Consider the following 20,724-nt stretch of genomic DNA (forward strand, 5'->3'; position numbering starts at 1 on the left):
TGTAAATAATAAATTCGCACGATTTTCTGCCGAATCATTTCTACTTGTATTCTTAAGTCGATCGCGTTTTTAATATGAAAAATCAATGCAATTTTGTATAAGGTGACTTTCGAGGTGGTCATTTATGTCTGACATTCGCTTGTAAAACTTGTCTAAATGTACGATATTATACTCGTTGTTCATGCCCCGTCGTGCGTACATCCCTTTTTTGTGGGAACGTGGACATTATGGTACTCTTTGAACTCGTGGGAATAAGACCCACCACTGAGTGTATACGCGATGGTTTATTTATTTAGTTTATTTTTATCATCCGCAGACTCCAACGTACACATTGGTGAATGGAAGCTCACAGCTAATGATGCGCGCATTTAAGCTTAAGTACCTTAACTAAAGGTAATACACGCGATGCCATTCTTAATAGTTTCTATTAGAACACTCGATCCGTTTTCTTACATTTCTCATACATACTATTTTATGTGTATATTAAGTACATTGTTTTATACAGACAAATAATAAGAATTACGTTATTTATTAATTATATCGGATAGGAAACAATATTTTTGCATTAATTCTACACGAAAATTCTGCGGGGTTTAAAAACAGTGATTTATAACATTGAAAGCGCAATTCATTAATTTCAATAAAGAAAGAAGCATCAATACTTAATAGACTCTTTTGATTAAATTAATATTGAATTAATATTTGAATATAGATAAAAAGTTTTTTTATCTTTTTATAATATTTTATAATTTGTATAATCTCAATAATGTGTTCTTTGCGTTTGTAAATATCAGTGGAAATTCGCGAATGAGATCCATGGGGAATAAATACAGATATCAAATATCTTATATTCCCATATTTCAAGTGTAAAAAACAAAAATAATTAATTATAATTTATTATTGTATATTATTATTGTATTTATTTTTGTACATTAAATAACTTTCAATTATTAAAATATAACAATTTGCTTTTCATAGATCAGATTAATAATATAAAATAAAGGCGGTAAAAAAAATAGATTTAAAAATATAAAGACATTCGCCAAAAAGCGTTTATAAAAAAATAAAATAATTCTTTAAATAAATAATTTGTTTTTTTAATACAAAAAGTCTCACTTAATTTAATTGTAAAAATAATATACTTTATAAATATAATTATTTTACGCACTTTATAATTATCTTAGGAAGATAAAGATCAAAAATTTTTCAGCGTATATTCAGTATTTAAAAAAAAGTTTCTAAAGTCTTAGACATTATTCGGTTAGTATTTAGTAGTAGTAGTGATAGTAGTGATGATGCGAGGAGCTCGAATGCGCAGCTTTACAGATGCACTGCATATCGGGTATAATGATCGAAGAGAGGGGAGGGTAGTAAGGTGGTAAAGGCGCTTAAAGCAGGGCCCACTTGTTCACCATCGCGTTGGCTTTTCATTCGCGAGCGCGTTGCCGGAGAGACAACATCGAGTAGATCCTTCTTCGGCCGCGCTCACGACACTTCGAGTTTATTTCACTCGAAGAATTCATCGAGAATAGTGGCGAATGTCATGGTATCTTGAAAGAGGAAAGATCAGTTTTTGAGTTTTCATTGGAAAAATTTGCAATATTGTTGAAGGACAGTAGCAAATCGCACTCAATCGATCAGTGATCGCGGTCTTTTCGATTGACATTAGCATAAAAGTGCGCGTGCGAATCACATCATTCTGAAAGAACATGTTCTGAGAGCGAAAGCACACCTTGTCGTGCCGTGTCATATTTTCCTCTTTTTCTATTCGTGATCGAGCAACAACGAAAGCAAGGATGACAACCGAATCTTTGGCGCGCGAGGTCGACTCGCACATCATCACCATCCTGTCCAGACTATCGGCTCTTCGGGAAAACAATGCCGAAGTCATTGACAGAAAACCACCCATGTCCATCGAGGCTCGTAGTTTAGAGCTTTGGCGAGCAGTGGCTGTTGAGTGCTTTGCTACTTTCCTCTTCAGTCTGGTGGTAGCTGGTGCAGCCGCTGCCTCCGCCGTATCCGGAAGTGGTCTCTCTGTATTAGCCACCGCTATAGCTTCCGGCTTTACTATCGCAGCTATTTCTCTCATCTTCAGCCATATAAGTGGTAAGAATCATTGCTTTTTACGAAATTTAGGAGATAAAGTTTCTGTGTATCTGTTGTTATGTTTGGCGGATGAAATTCATTCGAAAAAAACAACGGCTATATTTTATACATAATAGTCTTCAATATTTAATTGGAATTTTTACTTTTGTAATCACAAAACTGATTAATTGTTATTTTAATTTAATATATATAATTTAAATAATAATTGTTATTTTAATTTAATTAATTTTTGCTTCTATTTAAGTGTTTAGAAAGAAGCAATTAGTTAGTTATTTTAAATATGTATAAAACTCCAAAATATACATAAAAAATAAAAGAAAAGATATCCGATCATTTTCAAAAATTTTTTTTATTAATATATAACACATTATTATTTTATTATTTCAAATAATAATTAATATTTCTCTTTCTTTCGTAAGTTTATAAGTACAATCTCTACTATCGCCAATAGTAAACAATTTGTTTAATCTTAATTTGTACATCTTACATTGCATGCGTGAGGCTTATACACATATGCGTGCGTATCTTCTTTCTGCAAAGTATTCAGAGAATAATTACGTAAATTCGCGAACCGCTCGAAGCAACTATCTCGTTGCGTGAATAGTCGTGTTCCTTCTTCTATGTTCGTATCATTGACGAGCAGCAGCCCTCGCGATTTCTCTCGATTGACTCGTTAACTGATTACGCCAGTGGCGTGGATGTGGATATTGCCGCATTGTGCGTGTCTATCGGAACGCATATGTGGGTACTGTCAGAGTACGTTCCACCGCGCACAATACGCGTGTAGTATAAACTTTCAATTCCCGTATACTACGGAAATTCGATCTCGATTATTCCTCATTCACTATGGTTTCACGAATGAATGGGATACACATGCCCGCCAATTTAATTCTATTTCAGTTCATTGAGCAATTATTTATAACGAAAATTGATTAATTCTCTAAATTTATATTAATCTATGTAATTTATATATATAATAAGAGAATTATTGCTTGAAAGAAAGAGAAAATTTATTTAATGTCTTGACAAGCGCTCTACGAGGAATATATTATTTTTGTCGCAATTCACATGAAGTCGTGGTTGGTAATTTAATTTTCCGATTTGCATCAATCTCGCATTGATTCGAGAATTGTAACAAATTAAATTGATTAATGTTATAATTTTTGAGCAATATAAACAAAGACGAATGTCGCTGTTTAAAAAAAGAAACGTCGATCAAACGGTATACGAGTAAAAAATCGCGTAATCTTTGTATTCTTTGAGATTCTTCCCTTTTCTTTACGGAAAACCTTTTTTACGCAGGTGGACATGTAAATCCAGCGGTCTCGCTATCGTTCGCTTTGTGCAGACGGATTTCCCCACTTCGCGCGGTGCTCTATATAGCAGCACAATGCGGTGGTGGTATAGCTGGGGCGGCGATGCTTTATGGGTAAGTCGCACACGCATCTTTGAGAACCAATGGATCTCGAAACAATTCAATTTGTTGCGCAATGTTGGTCGAGGTTGTCAACAGCCATAAGATAAGCATTTAAAAAAATATAAGATATTTTCGATTATTATTATTTCGTGTTCGTTTAAAGCTATTAGCTAATAACTGAAGATTGAAAATATTATAAAAATGTTGGTATTACGATATATCTCGTATAAACAGAATCTTTTTGATTGGCAAAATATTTTTAGGCCCATATTCTGAATCCTCTTTTATCGATAAAAGTGCCTCTAAAAGTGGCATATAAGTCTTCTGATTGGCTACAAACCACTTTCAAAAGCTCTTTTATCGATAAAAGAAGATTCAGAATATGGGCCTAAAGATACTTTGCCAATCAAAAAGATTCTGTTTATACGAGATGTATCGTAATACCAACATTTTTATAATATTTTCAATCTTAGTCTTTAAGAACAGTGCAAGATCATTTCAACAGTTGCATAATTTCTTTATTTCTGAGAAAAAAGCTTATCAAAATAAATTCAAATTTAATTTTCTCAACTTTTTCATATCGATTTTTACAAGTTCTTAAAATGATCAACAAGTGTAAATTATTCTGGTATTTAGCTGACAGTAAGCATAATTGCGTAATAAAATAATAGCAATTTTTCAATTAACAATTTTACAATAATGAGTAACGAAAAATTTTGATATTACTCGATGTACAAAGTAGTATAGAGCGCAAAGTAATATAGAACCTTAGAGTTGAGTGGTATTAAGAGCAGAATGAGATTCACTGTCTCGTGAAGACAGCTGCTAGATAGAACCAGGAAGGCATGTGGCCCATCCAAAGTCGGGTCGAGTTTTCTTCCAAGTGTTCGTACGGTGATTGGTAGGCTGAGCGAGTGTTTCGGGAGGAGCATAAATAATACCAATCATCGTGATTTTTATTTCATATGCTGATTATAATAGGGCAAATGAAGCAAATATTTCTTTGAGTAATTTTGCACTTTTTTCTAAACAAAATTTTTCATTAATGACAAAATTAAAAGTAATGAAATGAATTTATCTCTATATGAATAAAATGTCAATCCATAACATTCCAAGGAATTGTTTCCGATCTTGCGAACAGTGGAGAATGTAACGTGTATCTTGTATAACCATGGACTACAGATAAGTTCCTTCAACATGAAACAGATAGTATTGCATAACGTAAACAGTGCTTGCCATCAAGCATATATGGCATATATTAATATATTTCTTATGCAAATTTAACCGGAACATGAATACAAGGCTTGATAAAAATATTTTCTGCATCATGCAATTCTCCTTGTTATTGCATTACAAGCTAAAGCGAAAGAAAAAGATTTTTTTAATATTTTATTTTAATTATAAACTTTTCTATATTACATTTTAATATGAAAAAATAAACGAAGAAATAAATGAAGAAATCAACTTTTCTATATTACATTTTAATATGAAAACATTTGACAGAAAACTTTATAGAGTTTTCTGTAAAAACGAGAAAATATAATCTACTCTATGAATATTCTAATTCGTTCTCCAGAAACATTATGATATATAAAAGTGCACACATCTCCGAGCCATTTGCAAGCTAGTGCACGTGCCTCGATCTCGCCTATGGGCAGACGGCTGCCATCTCGAAGAGTGAGAAAAAATGAAAGGGAGAAGCTGGATGGAGCCGCGCGCTGAACCAAGAGAAGCGGCGCATCATTTGGGAGAGAGCAAGTAAGCTACTCTTTAAGCAGCGGCAGCTGAGAAAGCCTAAAGAGAAGGAGCATGAAACGAAGCAAGAGCAACTTTAAGCACGAACAAGATGAAAAAAGAAGGCGATTATAAAAGGGAATGCAAAGAATACCTGAATAATAATTGCGCTATATTTATAATATCCGCTTAATCAGCAGAAAAACATTCAGCGGAAAAACATGTGACATTATAGGAATATATTAGATATTTTTAAATGTAACATAGATTGAGACTTTTATAGAACAAATTTAGTCTACATTTAATTAAACGTGTCTAGTAGTTTTTCTACTGAAAAAATTTGGGAAATAATACCTCTGTGTGTCTTTTCTCTTTGATAATTAGATAGAGATAAAGTGCTCAACAAGTTGTCACGTGGGACATTCAATAAAAAAGATCGAAAGACAACATCGAAGATAGAGAGGAAGGGTTATTACAAATGTTGTCCGATTAACGAATAACTACTGGAGAAATGTCATAGAATTTCTTATTATCAAACATATAAAAAGAACAGTTGGTTCGATAAAACTTTACCTGTTCAATAATTGAGCAGGAAAGGTGGAGCGTGTTAAAACACGCGAAGGAATGCAAGAAGTTGGCACGAGGGCAACAGGATGAAGGAGATCAAAACTCGGAGAGATAGAGGGTGGAGGAACGGGGCGGGGGAGGAAGGGAATAAAAACAGCAATGTGCGGGGGGGGGGAGGAAGGGATGGTAACGAGAGAAGGCGAGAGAAAAACTACGAAAGAGGCAGCGCGACGGAGGCGGCGAGGACGAGAAATGGAACGAGAGTGGGAGAGGCAGAAAGAGGCACGCGTAATTGGCAGGCGAGGGAGAGCCTCGAGAAGGTGAGCACCTGCCTCGTACGAGGAGCCGAGGTCCCGGCGGCGGTCCATCGCCTCGCAGCTGCCGCAGATGTTTCCCCGTGGACCAAAAAAGATCGTGCGGAAAAAGGAACGCGCGAGGCGGCGTACGGACACCATCGAACGAAAAGAGGAGGCTGGTAGAGGATAATGAACACCTATGCATGCACATATCGAGGTGGGACAAGTTTCACGGCATCGGGCCGATCGGGCCGTGAAGGAGAACGCGAGCGATTCGAGAGCGACGGTGCGCCAAGACCGAGCAGATGTTCCCGCCGCGTTGCGGAGATCATTGTCCGTTCTTCGTCCGTCGCTTCGACTCCTTTCTTCGCCGGCGACGGATGTACCCTGCTAAATTTGGTTTTATGTACTGTCGTGCCGTCGCGTGCCTCTACGTACGTGACTTTCTTGTTTTTACAATATTTAAAACACCATATAATCAAGAGATGTCCAAGTTTCTCTTTTCTAATAATAAATTTAACAAGTAATTTAAAATTTTGATAAAAAATCATTAGATTTATCGCGACACGTTTTATTATAATTTTTAACTGTATACGTTATTAATATTACGCTTCATAAAAAAAATACGCGAAGAGAGCTCTTTTATCATATCTCTTCCTTTTTTACAATCTATTTCTTATTTATTTTTGATCTAATATTATAAATTTATTTAGATATATTTGTATATATATTGTGGTAACATACATATATTTGTTTTATGCGTTTAAAATCTTTAATTTCTATATTTTTAATCGTTATACTTTCTTGTATTGATACTTTTATCTCTATTATGCCAAGTGATGCTGCGCATGTTTCTCTCTAACTCGTCACGTCTTCTATCTCGTGACACTCGCTGGTCACCCTCCAACCACCATATGACCGCACAAAGAGGTAACAAGTGCGCGATATGTACCGAAATAATAATCGAACAATACTCTAGTTAACCGGACGGCCAACAGGGCCCTTTCCCGAGGCATCTCGGGGGAATACCGTCGAGCTCGGTACAGAAAAAAAGTCGGGGCGTGAGATCGAGAGAGAGAAAAAGAGCGCGAGAGGTGCGGAGAATGCACTTGCATCTGTTGCGACTTCGCCGACTAACGGTGGCGGGTGTAAAACACGCGTCGCGACGTTTTCCGGGGGTGGCGAAGGGCTGAAAAAGGGACCCGGAGATAGGAATTGTGGGGAATCCGAGGGGTGGATTTTGGCGCCCCTATCGTTCTCGTTCTTATCCGCGATCGTTGTCTGTCCCAAACACGCGTGCGCAAGGTAATAAATATAAAAATCGTTCGATAAGCTAAACTGAGGCAAAGAATGGTAGGGGAGAGAAAAAAATGATAGAAGCGGGAGCCGCGAATTTAATTATCCGTGAAGAATTTACTGTCATCTCTTCATTACGCGCACTTACAGGATTCTTCCATTACTGCATTCGCAAGGGAGTGATTTTTTTTGCCGAAAGAATGGTTGTGAAATATTTTACTTAAAAAGTGTTTTCTGTTTATGTGTCAAGATAAAATGGAGTTTTATTTTATATCTAGTCAAATTAGGCATATGCTTAAAATCTATATTTTTAAGAATATAAAAGTCAATGAAGATGAATAATATTATCAATAACATATGTAAAGAAATTTCCCTTAAAAATTTATTTGCTATTTATTTATTAGCTCATATTAATTTATTTTTACAACTGTATATTTGCTTTTTTAAAAATTGTGAAATATTTCTAGCAATATTATGTTTACAAAAATAAAGCCTGCAATATCTAAAAATATATTATATTTAGTGTTCTTCGTTTTCCCGATTATATGACGAAGCACAGATTTAGTTATTTTCAATCGTATACGAGGAAGATCACGAAATTGGATGCTTCGGAAATTAGTCTATTGAAATCGAGACACGTGCGCCAGGTAAGCGTGCACGATGCCGATATGTGGGCCTCCTTTCAGACGAGGTTTTCCATAGATATTCTCAATTGAAAGATTTCCAATTTATCAAAGTTAGTAGACCTAATTCCTAGCGCCGCCAATATTTAGGCCAAAACTTTGCAGCTGCCAATAAAGTTCGGCTTATGGTTTCGTAATCTATGCAAAATGAATCTGCTTGAATAATTTCTGCCGTCGAATATCTGATATATCGGCACGAAATTCGCGTTTGAGAGTATAACTCTCGCGACACCGATAAAACTCGTGCAATCGTCTAGAAAGATAATAATTCAGACTCTGCGAAAAAAATTATTAAATTCTTTATAAATGAAAAAAATCTGACATTATGAATACGTCTAGAATACATTATGAGTTTTCCCAATCTAATTTTAATTTGTGTGTACTTTCTAAAAGTTAATCAGTGTATTACTGATTACAGTGATTACAATGATAACAGTGATAATACTGATTCACTTTTAGAAAGTAGAATTGATATAATATGCATTCTTTTAATTAACATTTTTCAAGCATTATAGTTAATACACTGAAATAATATTGTTCAAACAATGAAATAATTTAAACGACCTTATGTTCTCGTAGATTTTTAATTTAAGGCTTAATTAAAGTTATGATATTTCAGTTTTTATAGAAATTTTCAAAAAAATTCTGTAGTTAATGGTATTTTATAATGTCAAACGAAAACGAAACTCTCTCATCATATCGTTTTGAAATTTTATTTAATTCTTTCAAATTTTCTGCTTTTTAAAAATCGAAGAAAGCAATGGTCGCAGGGTGGTTCAAGTTAAATCTATTTATCAAGGGGGTTCTCTACTAATACCACGAATTGAGGAAACAGCTGTGAGATGGCAGGTGTGTTATGACGTCAGGCAAGACACACGCAGTGCGCGTGTCGAACCGGATGTCCAGGAATGAAAACAGCTTTGCCGCACAGCTTTTGTGGTTGTGTATGTCGTTCATGGGTGCTGGTATATTTCTTGCTTTGGTCATCAAACCACCATCACTGAAACTATCTATTCGAGATTAATGAGAAAAGTGTGCGCGCAAATTCCCTTTATTTCCCTTATTCAAAAGATAAGGATTTCCTATAATACTTTGATCGAGATATATTTAATTGAATCGAATAAATAATATTTTTTTATGTATTTAAATATAAAAAAATTAACAGTATATTTCACATCTTTTTTCGAAGTAAATTTAAGATTTATTTTTTATTTGAAATGTCATTATACTGATATTTTCCAAAGCTTGTACTGTCAAATTTATTTAAAGTTTCTAAAGATAAATCAGAAAAGAATTTATATGGTGCATTTATATGCATCTTTTGCTTTTTTAATATGTGTATTATGATAAGAGTGAACAGTTCTAGTGTGTATTATATCGACATGTTTGGATAAGACGATAAGAGGATAGTAGATCCCCGTCTTTGCTCAAAGATATTCAAATAACCGAAAAGTGTGGTTTATATAGTAAGATTCAGCTACGATATGCAATATTCGCGACTTCTTGAAAGGTCTCAGATATTGAGTTCTTAATCCGTACTTTTCGAAAAATCCTTCATATCACCAAATCGATTCTCATAAAATTCTTCTTGGATTTATTTCATTTTCTGATGATATTTTTTTTACTTACATAATTCTACATTTTTTACTTACATAATTCTACATTTTTTTACTTACATATGTATATATAACAATTTAACTAATTTTTTATCAAATTGGTTATTGTATGTACGTATTTTTCTATTAAATAAATTCTATTAAATATTAATACATAGAATATTCTATAAACACAGATTTTATAAAATTACACATTTATTATATCATTAAAACATTTAATTATACTGATTGTAAGAATAGTGTATAAATATGAGCATTTTTGCACAAATAAGTTTTCATAATTTAAAAATATATAGTCTCGTCTATAGTGGATGCAGGAGAAACCGATGTTTCTCGGGCCGAAAATACGTGAAAGCCAGGTGGGTCAGGTAGTGGTCTTTCTGTCGGCGCTCAGGAATGCTTTACCTGCCCGAAACGCCTTTTACTGAGAAGCGACACAAAAGCATGCGCTCGCGGATGTTGCGGATTCCGTTCCTTTACAACTTTGGACCCGGTCGAACCCAGTCTCTTTTCCGTTTATCGGTACGTTATATTTTCAATGACACGAATGTCATGCATTATGACAGTGCAATATCGGAGCTTACGGTACTACCCACCCGATATCCTTGAAGTAATAGGAATAAATTTAACAGAGGCTGTCTAGAGAAAACCTCGCTCGTTTGACACATTTATTAATCAGAGGTCAAGTTGAATTTAATTAATTTCTCTCTAGATACATTCTGATAGAAATTTTTTCTTTGATATTTTATCAAGATGAAGTGAATAGTCACGTGAGTTCTAGGAAGATATCCCTTCAAATGATAAAAATTTGTTATCTGTCTATGTACATAAATGTCAAGATATTTTGTGATTTCGAAAATATGTTACCATTAGATTAAACAAAATGAAAGGAATTTTTATCGCGTTTAGGTACACAAAACCAGCGGCATACGTGAGAACTGTGATGTGAGATGCCATGGTCAATCTTTAGAAGCACACTCAACATTTTATAATAACTTCATATAATACAATAAAATTGTATTCAAAAGAAATATATAATAATATATAATGATATATAATTGCATTAAAATATTACAGATATAGTGGTTTCTTAATTCTCTTCGTAGAATGTACGCATGTGTCAAACAATGTGATGCTCTCGAATCAAAAAAGCGTAAACTCCATTGTAAGATCCGCCAACATTGGCGGATCCTGTAAATGAAAAAAAAAACTTCCATTATATTAAAACGGGCCGGTTTGGTTGGGTTAGGTCGAGCAGAGTAGTAGGATGCCAACAGATGGTCGCAACCACGTGTTCGTTTTCAAGAACCTTTCCATTCCTTCCCTGCGGAGCAATGGATTGGATGCACGCGTGCATCGCGAGTTTTACTTTAAAATTAGCTTCATGACTAAAGTATAAGTATGCGTGCTATTTTAAGATATCAAAAGCCGGCAAAAAGTTTTTGACGGAACTTAATTTTTACTTCTCAGCATAACATATCTATCAACATGTTAATTGCATTCTCATACATGTTAATGATAAATTAAGAAATATTTAGCAAAAAACAAAGAAAGATATGTTCGGATATTTTTCCCAGCATTTATAAATCTAGAACAAAAAGTTAATATTTATAGACAATAAATCATTCAAATGCATCAATTTTTTTATTTAACCGCAAAAATGTCTTACGATTGAAATAATTGTTCCATCTATATCGAAATTTTTCTGCTTTCAATTTTCATTCTAACATCCACTTTGATACTTTTAATAATTAAATTATTCTTTTTTTTAATTATTTAATTTATAGTTTTGCGGAAAGTTCATCTTTTAAATTTCTAAGTGGATAGATGTTTGTATTTATTTGAAACACAAAATAATTCAGTGTCTATATTAATTAAACCTATCAAAATCTTTTAACGTGAAAAAATTGTAATTGAACAAGAACAATTTCAATTCGGAATATTTGAAAGATGTCGTTGAATTAGCTCAAAGTATCAAAATTAATATTGCATCTGGTAGTGAACACAAGAAAGACGTCAAGCATTACGTGGACTGATCGCGAGTTTCCGTCTCTCTTTTATCTTATCGGTATTATGTATCCTTAAGCGTGTCCGGCGCGCGGATAGACGTCTTCGAAGTCCCGGAGACATAAAACATCTGCCGTGTCGTCGGACCCCTCGACAGTGCCCCCCCGATGAAGGAGAATCATTTATGGGGTCCTAAAGCTCCTTTGTGACGGCGACTTACGCTATACGGCGCCCAAAAAGGACCACGGAGGATTCCTTTTGTGCAACATGTGGCTGGCACGTGTATCCTCGTATGAAGGCGATTTATAGAAGATCTATATAGGAGAAGACATGCGCGCGTGATTCGCTCTTACTCTCGGGCAGCTGCATCCTTCTATCATATCTATAAAAGGTCAATAGGATTTTTGCATCGTTTTTACATTTACATGGACTGTCATGTCAAATCGCAATTATTTATGTACATTTACCGAATTAATTTAATATAAAATTTATAATAATTTTAATAAATATTAAAAATAAATAATTGTAATTATAAAAGAATGTAAAATTATATTGCATTACTTATTGTATTACTTTGCTATTATTATTAATATAGATATTTTACTGTATGTTGAAATGAACGAAACAAGAAAAATTTATTACATTTATAGATTCGTACATTTGCATTATTACATAGGCATCATAGGATAATATAAGTTTATGATTGTTGTTAAATAAACTTTTGCTAGAAACCTATTTATTTTATAGCTTTTAATTTTAAACTCAGAAAATATGCAAGGCTTATGACATCACTATTAACATGTCAGTTTTGTGAAATTTACTGAATATTTGAAAATAATAACTTTTTACTTTTAATGTATTTTAATATCAAGAAGAACTGTGGCTGAATTAACTAAGAATTATTTTTAAGAAGCGTCATTTGCATTATTACTTAAGAGTCTCGGCAAATGACCGCGTTGTCCTCTCACAATTCGCTCCCTTTCGACCGTCTGAAGGATACCGACAATTATTCCTCGACCCTACCATTTCCGCAGAATTACTACCTCGCAGTCTAGTACTCCGCTTTGTTTAAGGTTTCATTTAACCCACGCAACTTCCCTTCTGTCTTTCTATCCATTAAAAAGATCATTTTTGCTCTGTAATTAAATTTATAGTTACCGATTTATTAATTGTATAATCAGTTAGGATTTTAGAGGAATTTGTTCACTTTAGATGAAAAATGTTACATATTTTTATATTATCTTATCGATTATTCAATGTTTCGCATAAAAGAAATTTTTTTATTATCGTATGCCTAACAAATAAAAAAAGAGTTCTACTGGATGCATTATTGGTGCATTAGAGATAATAATGCAGAGATAATAATGCATGATAATCGAGTTGTATGTCTCAATTACAGCCGAAATTATGTGTCATCATTATTTACTTCGAAAGAAAAAATGAATAAGCGTTGTACATAGGTGAATTTGCTGGTATTTTAATCGGTCGGTACGCGCTTCCTGTCTCTACTTCTTTCAACTTTAAACAATACCGAGGATGGAATTGTAGGGCGATCTGTTTCTTCCCTCCCCCATATGTACGCTTTACGTCCTCTTTTATAGAATTCTTTGTTACGGTGCAGCGCACACTTCGCGCAAGGAAGCACATTGATCGTGAAAGATGAGACCCGAAATCACCGGTCTGTACCTGGTCGTACGCCGGTTTTTCAAAAGCGAGAAAAGAGAAAGTGGGCGGATGCATCGAGCGTAAGAAAATTTACGACGAATTGTTGTAACACGCATAACATTCGGATGAACTATTGCTTGGTTAATAACACACAGACAGAATTACAACTTTGCCGAGTAATAATTTCATCTTTTTGACATTTTTACGCATTCGTCCCACGCTGTTCTTAAGTTATTCGATGCGGGTCCGATTGAGATTATATCGTATATATTTCGTACATTTTTCTCATCTTTTCATAAAATTTAGAATAAAAATATATTAATAATCATATGGGAAGTTTTTTCTAACATTTCTCTGATATTTTTATATATTTTTATATTTTGATTTAGAAACACGAATTTATTACAAAGTATAGTATTTTAAAATATCTTTGTACTATATTTAACTTTTTTAATCAAATGCTATTCAAATGCTATTCAAATGCTATTTATGCTATTCTTCTCTTTTAAATACATTTGAATACTTATATAAGATCAATATACACCTTTCCTATTTTGTAGCGAAACGAAATATATCGTTGTCCCTTTTTCGTCATCTCCCCCACAACGACTTTACGGTTCATGCTACGTCCTAATTTCATGGTCTGACCATGCCAACCTCAGCATCTGAACTTTCCCATAGCCAAGACTTTATAATGGTATCGGAGTGAACGCATCATCTCCGGGCCCTTTGAGCTTTCGTCGTTTATCGCGCTCGTCACATGTGTGATATTCCTTGTACGGGGGGATTCTGGAGCAGTTTGGAGTATCCAGAACTTGGTTAGGAGAGGGCGGACTAGGACAGAGGGGGTTGATCGTGTCTCGACGAGCCTCGAGAAGGGGATCTGTGGTCCAGTACGTGAAAGGGGGTATCAATAGCTCGTTAATCGCAACGAAGGGTGGGATTCGGGGCGATACATATCCCGCATCCCCGTTTCCTCGCATCCCCTTGAATTAAATTTATTTAAAACGGCGCACCGACGTATCTACCCTAGGGATTTATGCTGGGACGTCTCTCGTCCCTTCGTGTGAATTGCGAAAACGGGGCACAGGTTGCACCAAGCACTGGCTGCGGCTCTCGAGTCAAGTGTACGCAAGATTAAACCTACCTCCATCGTGTCTCGCCTCGATGACCACGCGCTTTTCATCGCGTACGACGAGTCCTGAGAACGCGCCCGCCTCCGGGTCAAAATCTCATCGAATTTCTCCCACGAAGCTACTGCTCGCACGCATTCGACTTGCCTTTCATCCAATCACTATTTTTACGGAAACCTGCAACAATAGTCATATGTGGAATAACTCATGAGAAATGAAACACCTAAATATACGAGAAAATAGCATTGAAAACTTTGTTTTTAAAATGAAAAGATTCATTTTATAAGGTAATTTTACATACAAATATAATACTTCACAATCTATCAGTTTTTTTACTGCCAGCTATATAAGTTAACTTTTTCAACAGTTACAAGATGACGTTTGGTAGAATCGAAAGTGGAGCCATTAATCTTTGTTACTTAGGAAGATTTAACTGCATTCCATTGTTTACTTTTAAAAGTTATTTTTGTCATGGCTGAAAAGATTTTTCCCATTTAAAATTTCCGTTAAAATAATTTTATTTTTTATTTGAAAAATACATTTCAAAATATTTTTTCTTTATGTAAAAATATTCACAATTGTATCTATGATTTATGGCATAAAATATCTATGGATAGAAAAGAATAGGGATGGAAAATATCTATGGATAGAAAAGAATAGGGATTATTCGTAAGAATAGATGGGAAAAATCTTTTCAGCCATGATAAAAATAACTTTTAAAAGAAAAAATGGAATGCAGTGAAACCTTTCTAAGTGACAAAGATTAATGGATCCACTTTCGATTCTACCGAAGGTCATCCGGTAATTGTTGAAAAAGTTAACTTATATAGTTGGCAGTAAAAAAAACAAATAAATTGTGAAGTATTATAGTATTGTATTACGCGTATTCAAGAGAATCATGGAGTTTTCCAGAAGAATCATTTAGAAAAATCATACAAAGAAGAAAATACATCGTTATCATTCTCATGCACTCGCACGTCAATCGCAGCATAATATATTCACGTGGGAAATGTACACTGCCAAGCGATTTTTCTGCTAAAGAAGTAAAAATCCGCTTATCACGCAAAGACACGCATGTAAATATAAAAATGCTACTGTTTCTTTTTCCCTTATTCGACCGGGGATTCTCGTCTGTTGCCGCAGTTGATCCCAATTGTGTGGTCATGATCTGCATTTCTGATTTCATCAATTCGCTCTCTTGACATACTTGCTCTCGATGAAAAGAGGGAAAGAAAAGAGACAGGGAGGGGGGTGGTGAATACTGTCATTTGCATTGCGACTGCGATGGTTGAGATAGGGGAGTGTTTCGTGTCTGATGATGAAGAAGAATATGAGGGACGGCGAATCGCAATTCGAATGTAGTATTTAGTAAGATTAATCACGATCGAGTAACTCGTGGAACGAAATTGTGAAGAGTGTCAATCATACAGGTGTATTCCTATACCTTTGTGTAAAGATTCTGAATAAAAATATTATTCATTAAGATTATCAATTCAATATAACTATGTAAATTATTCGGAAATCATCGATTTTGATTTTGAGAACAAAGCAATTGAATATTTTGATTCAATAAAAAAATCATATTTATTAATGTTATTAGATCAAAAATCTAGGATCCGATAATTTTTCGAATATATATCACAAATCTTGATCCTATCGGTACATTAAATAAATTAAATGCCAAGATTGTTACAATCATGAATGCATAATCGTGTTTTTATTACGCGTGAAAAGCCTCCGGTCTGATCGCAAAGGAAGTGTCTGAGACAAATGATAATGCGAGAAACATGATTATGGTAATTTTATTGGAACTTGTGAATGCTGTACTCGAGAAGAATCTTGGTTGAGGAAAGTCACTTGTATAATCTATGCATGTATAAAGGAGGAATAAAAGTAAGGATAAAAAATAAAAAAACACAGATCGTCGAATAAATACATGGAAAAAAGAAATCTTGTTTAAAATTCGATTGAAATAAAAAAATATACGAGAATTAATACAAATATTTCTCTTGTCTATTTACAACCATAATCTCTAATTTACTTTTTAAAAGACTTGAAAATCTTTAAGTTGAAAAAAATTGAATTTAAATTAATTTTCTGAATAAATTTTCTTTTTTTTGACAAATTAATAATCGATGTTATATTAATTTTTAATTGTAACACATTGTAATTATATCGAATTATATCAATACGTATATTTTTTCACTATCGAAGAATTTTAACAAATAAATTTGAGTTCACGAAAAAGTGTATGAAATGCAGTCATTGAATACACTCATGGGAGATGATTGAAGGTCATATCTCTGCGACCCTATATGATTATACGAGCTGAGAAAATCAACGAGAATTTTATGCAAGGGAAATGTCACAAGAGGTACATCGGGGTCACGTTTAAGGGCTGGAGGATGCACTAGCTAATATAAACATTACACCGTTGGGACCGACTTATTGCAGGGGGTTTCTATGCGGGGTACATGTCTCGCGGCAAGTTTCAATAGGAAAATCATCGTATATTACACCGCAGTCGCATAACTCGCATATACAAGTGATATCGTCCTACAAGAGACCATATGTGATTATTTTTGACGATCGATAATTTTCTCTCGTCCTCAAAAAATAATTTTTCTATTTTCTATTTTAACTAGTTTTCTTTCTGTAATTCTAACTATATATGATATTTATTATATAATAAAGATAATATAAGAACTATCCCTTTCTATTATACAATATTAATATAATCTCTCTTTTGATTTTAGAGTAACTACACCCTCGAATACGCAGACCCTGACATCCCCCGGTCGACTAGGAGGTCCGATCGAGAGGCTTTTAGTCGAAATAGCACTGTCTGTGCTTATCGTGCTAGCTCATTTTGCTGCGGATTCATCCAGAGCATTACCACCTACGATTTCTTCAAAAGCTTCCGCGGTTTTGGCCGCAGCTTATACAGCGGCAACTCTCGTTTCCGTAAGTTCTTTTTTTCAATCATTTAACCGTCTTAATTAAAAAAATTATTATGGACACGAAGGAATTGGAAATGAGATAATCGAGATGCACTTTTCAATTATTAAGTCAATAATCAATGATTATTTCTTAATTATTCATTAATTATTATTCGTATTCTGTAAACACATAATTGGATAAAAGAACCGCGTTCTTTCTTCCGTTGTGCATGTTCTTCTTTGCAACCGTTCGCATCTTTAAAGAGCACCTGCCGTTGGGCGAGTGAGAATGGTGGGGTCGTGGAGGACACACTGATTGTGAGCAGGAAGGTGAAAGAAAGAACTTAATCCTGGACCCACCTGCTCCGAAACGAATGTACAATGCACTCCAAAACGAAAAATTATTAAAAGCATCCTCTTACAAGTGTCGAATGTAAATTCTCTGCAAAATCAAACACGTTCAGAGTTCAGTACAAACTTTCTATGTACATATCTATTACTTATAAAAACTACCTTCGTTTATTTCTTTGTATTCCATTCGGTACAAAAATTATAAAATATTATATCTCTCAGAGTATATGTAAAAATTTTTATAATTTTTGAGAGGAAAGAATATAGCAATTATTTATAATTGTCACAATATACTGCAATTTTTTTAACGTAGACGTAAAAGTCAATCTTAATGAGAATTATTTTGTTTAAATATCCATGGCACTGTTAATTAATTTAATAATTTTTTTCACATTTTTTCAGAGTCCCTTTCTAAATCCAGCCCGCGCGTTGGGCCCGGCCTTCGTTATGAATCGCTGGGACAATCATTGGGTATACTGGGTGGGCCCGCTTTCGGGAGGCGCCGTGGCGGCTCTACTTCACGAGTACGTCCTAAGTCCCAGGCCCGCGAAGGATTCGCGCGACATGGACGACGGCGATAATTCGTCCATGAGATCCGACGAGGATACGTACGACGATCTGGACAAACCGAACGGGCCCAAGTTTCCCAGTGCATACGCAACCTATCGTCCAGTGGCTGGCGCGTCGTCGTCGATCTACAGCGCACCACCAACCGCGTTGGAACGCGTCGAATCGATCTACGGCGGCACTAAATCGCTCTACTGCAAATCGCCACCGTTGACGCGTGCCAATCTGAATCGCTCCCAGAGCGTTTACGCGAAATCGACGTCGGGCCCGCGGGATGGCCTGATGATCCCGAAGCCGGGTCCGCTGGTGCCGGCGCAGAGTCTGTATCCTATCAGACTTGGCCAGAACGGTGGTTGCCAGAGCGGTGGTAACCGCGAGAGCCAACCTATACCTGGTGGTCCGCCGAGCCAGTCGTCGCAGAATCACAACAGCACTAATCAGAACATGCAGAACCAATTGCAGCAGTGCACGCAGAGCATCTACGGCATCCGCGGGATCTCCACGAGTCTTAGTACACGGGAAAACGGTATCTATGGTGTATCTACTGGTTCCAGCGTCTACGGTCGTGCACCAGCACCACCGCCGAGCAGCCAGAATTCGCAGCAGTCCGGTCAAAGTAGCGGTCAGTCCTCGATACAGAATCATCCGCCACCACCGCCGCCGTCGCAGCAACAACCTCAACAACAGCAGCAGCAGCAGCAGCAACAGCAGCAGCAGCAGCAGCAGCAGCAACAACATCAGAACGGACCGTTGTCGAGTAATTCGGATAACGGGCCAAGCACCAGACGGCCCGAAAGCATGTACGGCCACGTTTCGAGACGCAGTGACGATTCCGCGTACGGTAGCTATCAGAGCTGCACGCGAGGAAATTATGGCAAAATGCCTGGACCACCGCAATATCGCGATCAGGGTAGACCGAGTCCGGCCGGGCCCCTTCAGCAAAGTCAGAGCGCGCAGAATAACTTCCAAAGAAACTCGCCGAATCCTCAGTATTGACTATAAATGAAAAAATCAAATCGGATATTATGGCGATCAACGAATTATCTCGCTTCTCGATGAAGTATAGCTTTTCGTCAAATATTTAAAAATCTCAGACTCTTCAATGAGTGGTTCTATTTAGCGACATAAGTCCACAACAAGTTATCTTTGTTATTTACTGAATATTGAAAAAAGAGAATGACGCTTGTGTCGACTTGTATCGTTAAATGGAAAGCACTTGATAGGAAGTTTTTTTACATTCTAAATGCGAAAGTTCGTCCTGACATAATTCTATAAGGTGTACTATTCGCAACGATTAGTTCTGGAATCTATTTTTGCGAGCTCCTATTTCGTTTTATAGGATGTGAAAGTAATATCGGACCAATATCATTTATGTCGATGATGAGCGTCAATAAAACTTGTAAATAAATATTACATTATATATAACGTGTATACATTGTGTATTTCTGCGCGATGCACATTGAAAAAAAATGAACTGTGCGATATGATCATTGAGCTTTTATATCAATGTTTAATCTAATATGTTAGATTTACCGTATATACATATTAGAAAAACGTAATTTAAAATCGTATAGAGTGAGAGAAAACTAATGTATCAGCAAAGGAAAAGATGAAAAAATATCTGCCAAAGAGCAGAAATATTATTCTCGATAAACTTCGTATAACGATTTACAAAAATTTTAGATATATCGAAGATGAACCGACTTATATATTGTTGCCCGTACACGTGTATATAATATATAGATTTAAATTTAATTTTTTTCGCGCAAAAAAATATTATTAATTCTACTTGTCAATATTATAATATTATCAATATTATAATACTAATATTATAATACTATTATGCCAAATCTCTGCAGTGAAGCGTGTACTGATCTTTCAATTGTGAAATGAGCTTCATTAGCGAGATCGTTTTAAAGTCTTTTCGCAACGATGGAACCAAATGAAAGACTGCGAAATGAATTACATGCTATGCTCTATTTTATGAGTATTATTTCCATATGTGTAGACTTGAAATATATACATAATTTTAGCGCGCATGACGTAAATTATTATATTTGTACAAATGATAAGTAGTGACTCCTCGTATGATAAAAATGATTATAGTGGTTTAAGAAAGTAAACTCGCGCATGAGAAACATGTATTCTGACAATTTTAAAATAGAGTATATATATAATCTTTATATATATAATCTTAAAGCGATTTTTTTAATAGAAAATCTGTACATAGATTCTAGTTAATAAATGTTTATAACTTCTTCATTTCTTTTTTTGTCAATCATGTCAACAATGTCATGCTTTACTTACCGATAATACTTTACGAAATATTAATAAATCCAAAAATGTC

General features: G+C 35.1%; 1 protein-coding gene across 1 annotated transcript; it reads left to right on the forward strand.

Annotated features, from left to right (window-relative positions):
* The first annotated feature begins 1,413 nt into the window (after positions 1-1,413).
* LOC105258989 (neurogenic protein big brain) lies at positions 1,414-19,409 on the forward strand. Its single transcript, XM_011270630.3, has 4 exons — positions 1,414-2,106; positions 3,409-3,535; positions 17,277-17,484; positions 18,213-19,409. Exons 1-4 carry the CDS (start codon positions 1,797-1,799, stop codon positions 19,371-19,373), a joined length of 1,806 nt encoding a protein of 601 aa, XP_011268932.1. The 5' UTR covers positions 1,414-1,796; the 3' UTR covers positions 19,374-19,409.
* The last annotated feature ends 1,315 nt before the right edge of the window (positions 19,410-20,724 follow it).

This window comes from Camponotus floridanus, unplaced genomic scaffold (genome assembly GCF_003227725.1).
Source record: "Camponotus floridanus strain SB8 unplaced genomic scaffold, Cflo_v7.5 scaffold12, whole genome shotgun sequence".
Lineage (NCBI taxonomy): Eukaryota > Metazoa > Arthropoda > Insecta > Hymenoptera > Formicidae > Camponotus > Camponotus floridanus.